Source organism: Propithecus coquereli, unplaced genomic scaffold, assembly GCF_000956105.1.
Source record: "Propithecus coquereli isolate 6110/MARCELLA unplaced genomic scaffold, Pcoq_1.0 Scaffold491, whole genome shotgun sequence".
NCBI classification, from domain to species: Eukaryota; Metazoa; Chordata; class Mammalia; order Primates; family Indriidae; genus Propithecus; species Propithecus coquereli.
The window spans coordinates 1,119,371-1,120,265 of NW_012150741.1; the positions used below are offsets into that span (position 1 = coordinate 1,119,371).

Sequence of the window (895 nt, forward strand, 5' to 3'; positions counted from 1 at the left end):
CAGAAGACTCTGTGTCTACATTAAAAATAATCAATTTCGAATACACAATACTAAGCTTACAAAAGCTAGTCAAGGATTTGGATCCTGCATGTCCTGTATGACTTACCTCAGCATCTATTACATCTGTGATATACCTGGGTGTCAGCAGGGGCATCCGCACATACTGTAGCAGGTCAGGCAAGGATTCTTCTCGCTCCTTCTTGGCATGCTTCACCCAGTTGATGACAGCCTCAAAGACTGGCTCTTCAGAATCTACCTGTAAATGTATAATTACACATCGTGGATCTGCTTTTCCAATTAGCTCACAGTGTCGAAAAATAGCCATGCTTACTTTCTCTTTCCTATTCCCCATTGCCTAACACCATTATTTCCCATCTTCCAGAAATAGCTAGGCTTTTAGGAAAGAAAACAATCTTTTCAGGCACAGCTAACTCAGATCAAGAAAAGAATTATAGTCAACTCAGGTTAAAAAAAAATGTAAGGTAGTACCTAATAAATCATCAGTTGCATGGCCTTCATGTCAGAATTTTTTCCACTCCTGAATTTTTTTTTTTGTCATTTGTACAACTTTAGGAGAGTGGGTGGGGGAATCTGTTGCCCTTTTCAAAACTGGCTCTTGAAATAACTTTTATTCATAATCATTATCTAATGGCCGCCAGGTTCACCCCCCTGAATCATCCACACAAGCCTCTGAAGCAGGAGCTTCTCTTACACCATTATACGGAATGTTGTAGCTTTCAAAGCACCATGAATTAGCATTTGAGCAATTACTATTATTAGGCACTGTACTACTTGGGATGATACATATATTAGTAATTTGAGGAACTTAGGTCTGAGTTTACATATGACCAACTAAATGAGGTGAGACATACCCTAAAAACCCTACATTATACCA

At 38.9% G+C, this 895-nt stretch overlaps 1 protein-coding gene across 1 annotated transcript in view; it reads right to left on the reverse strand.

The window, feature by feature from the left end:
* The window catches only part of KLHL12 (kelch-like family member 12), an 18,399-nt gene extending 18,103 nt beyond the window's left edge, over window positions 1-296 (reverse strand). Inside the window, exon 1 of the mRNA XM_012655950.1 lies at window positions 107-296. Coding sequence (XP_012511404.1) covers window positions 107-154 — 48 coding nt within the window. The 5' untranslated portion in view covers window positions 155-296. The remainder of the gene's footprint in view (window positions 1-106) is intronic.
* Between the last annotated feature and the right edge of the window lie 599 nt (window positions 297-895).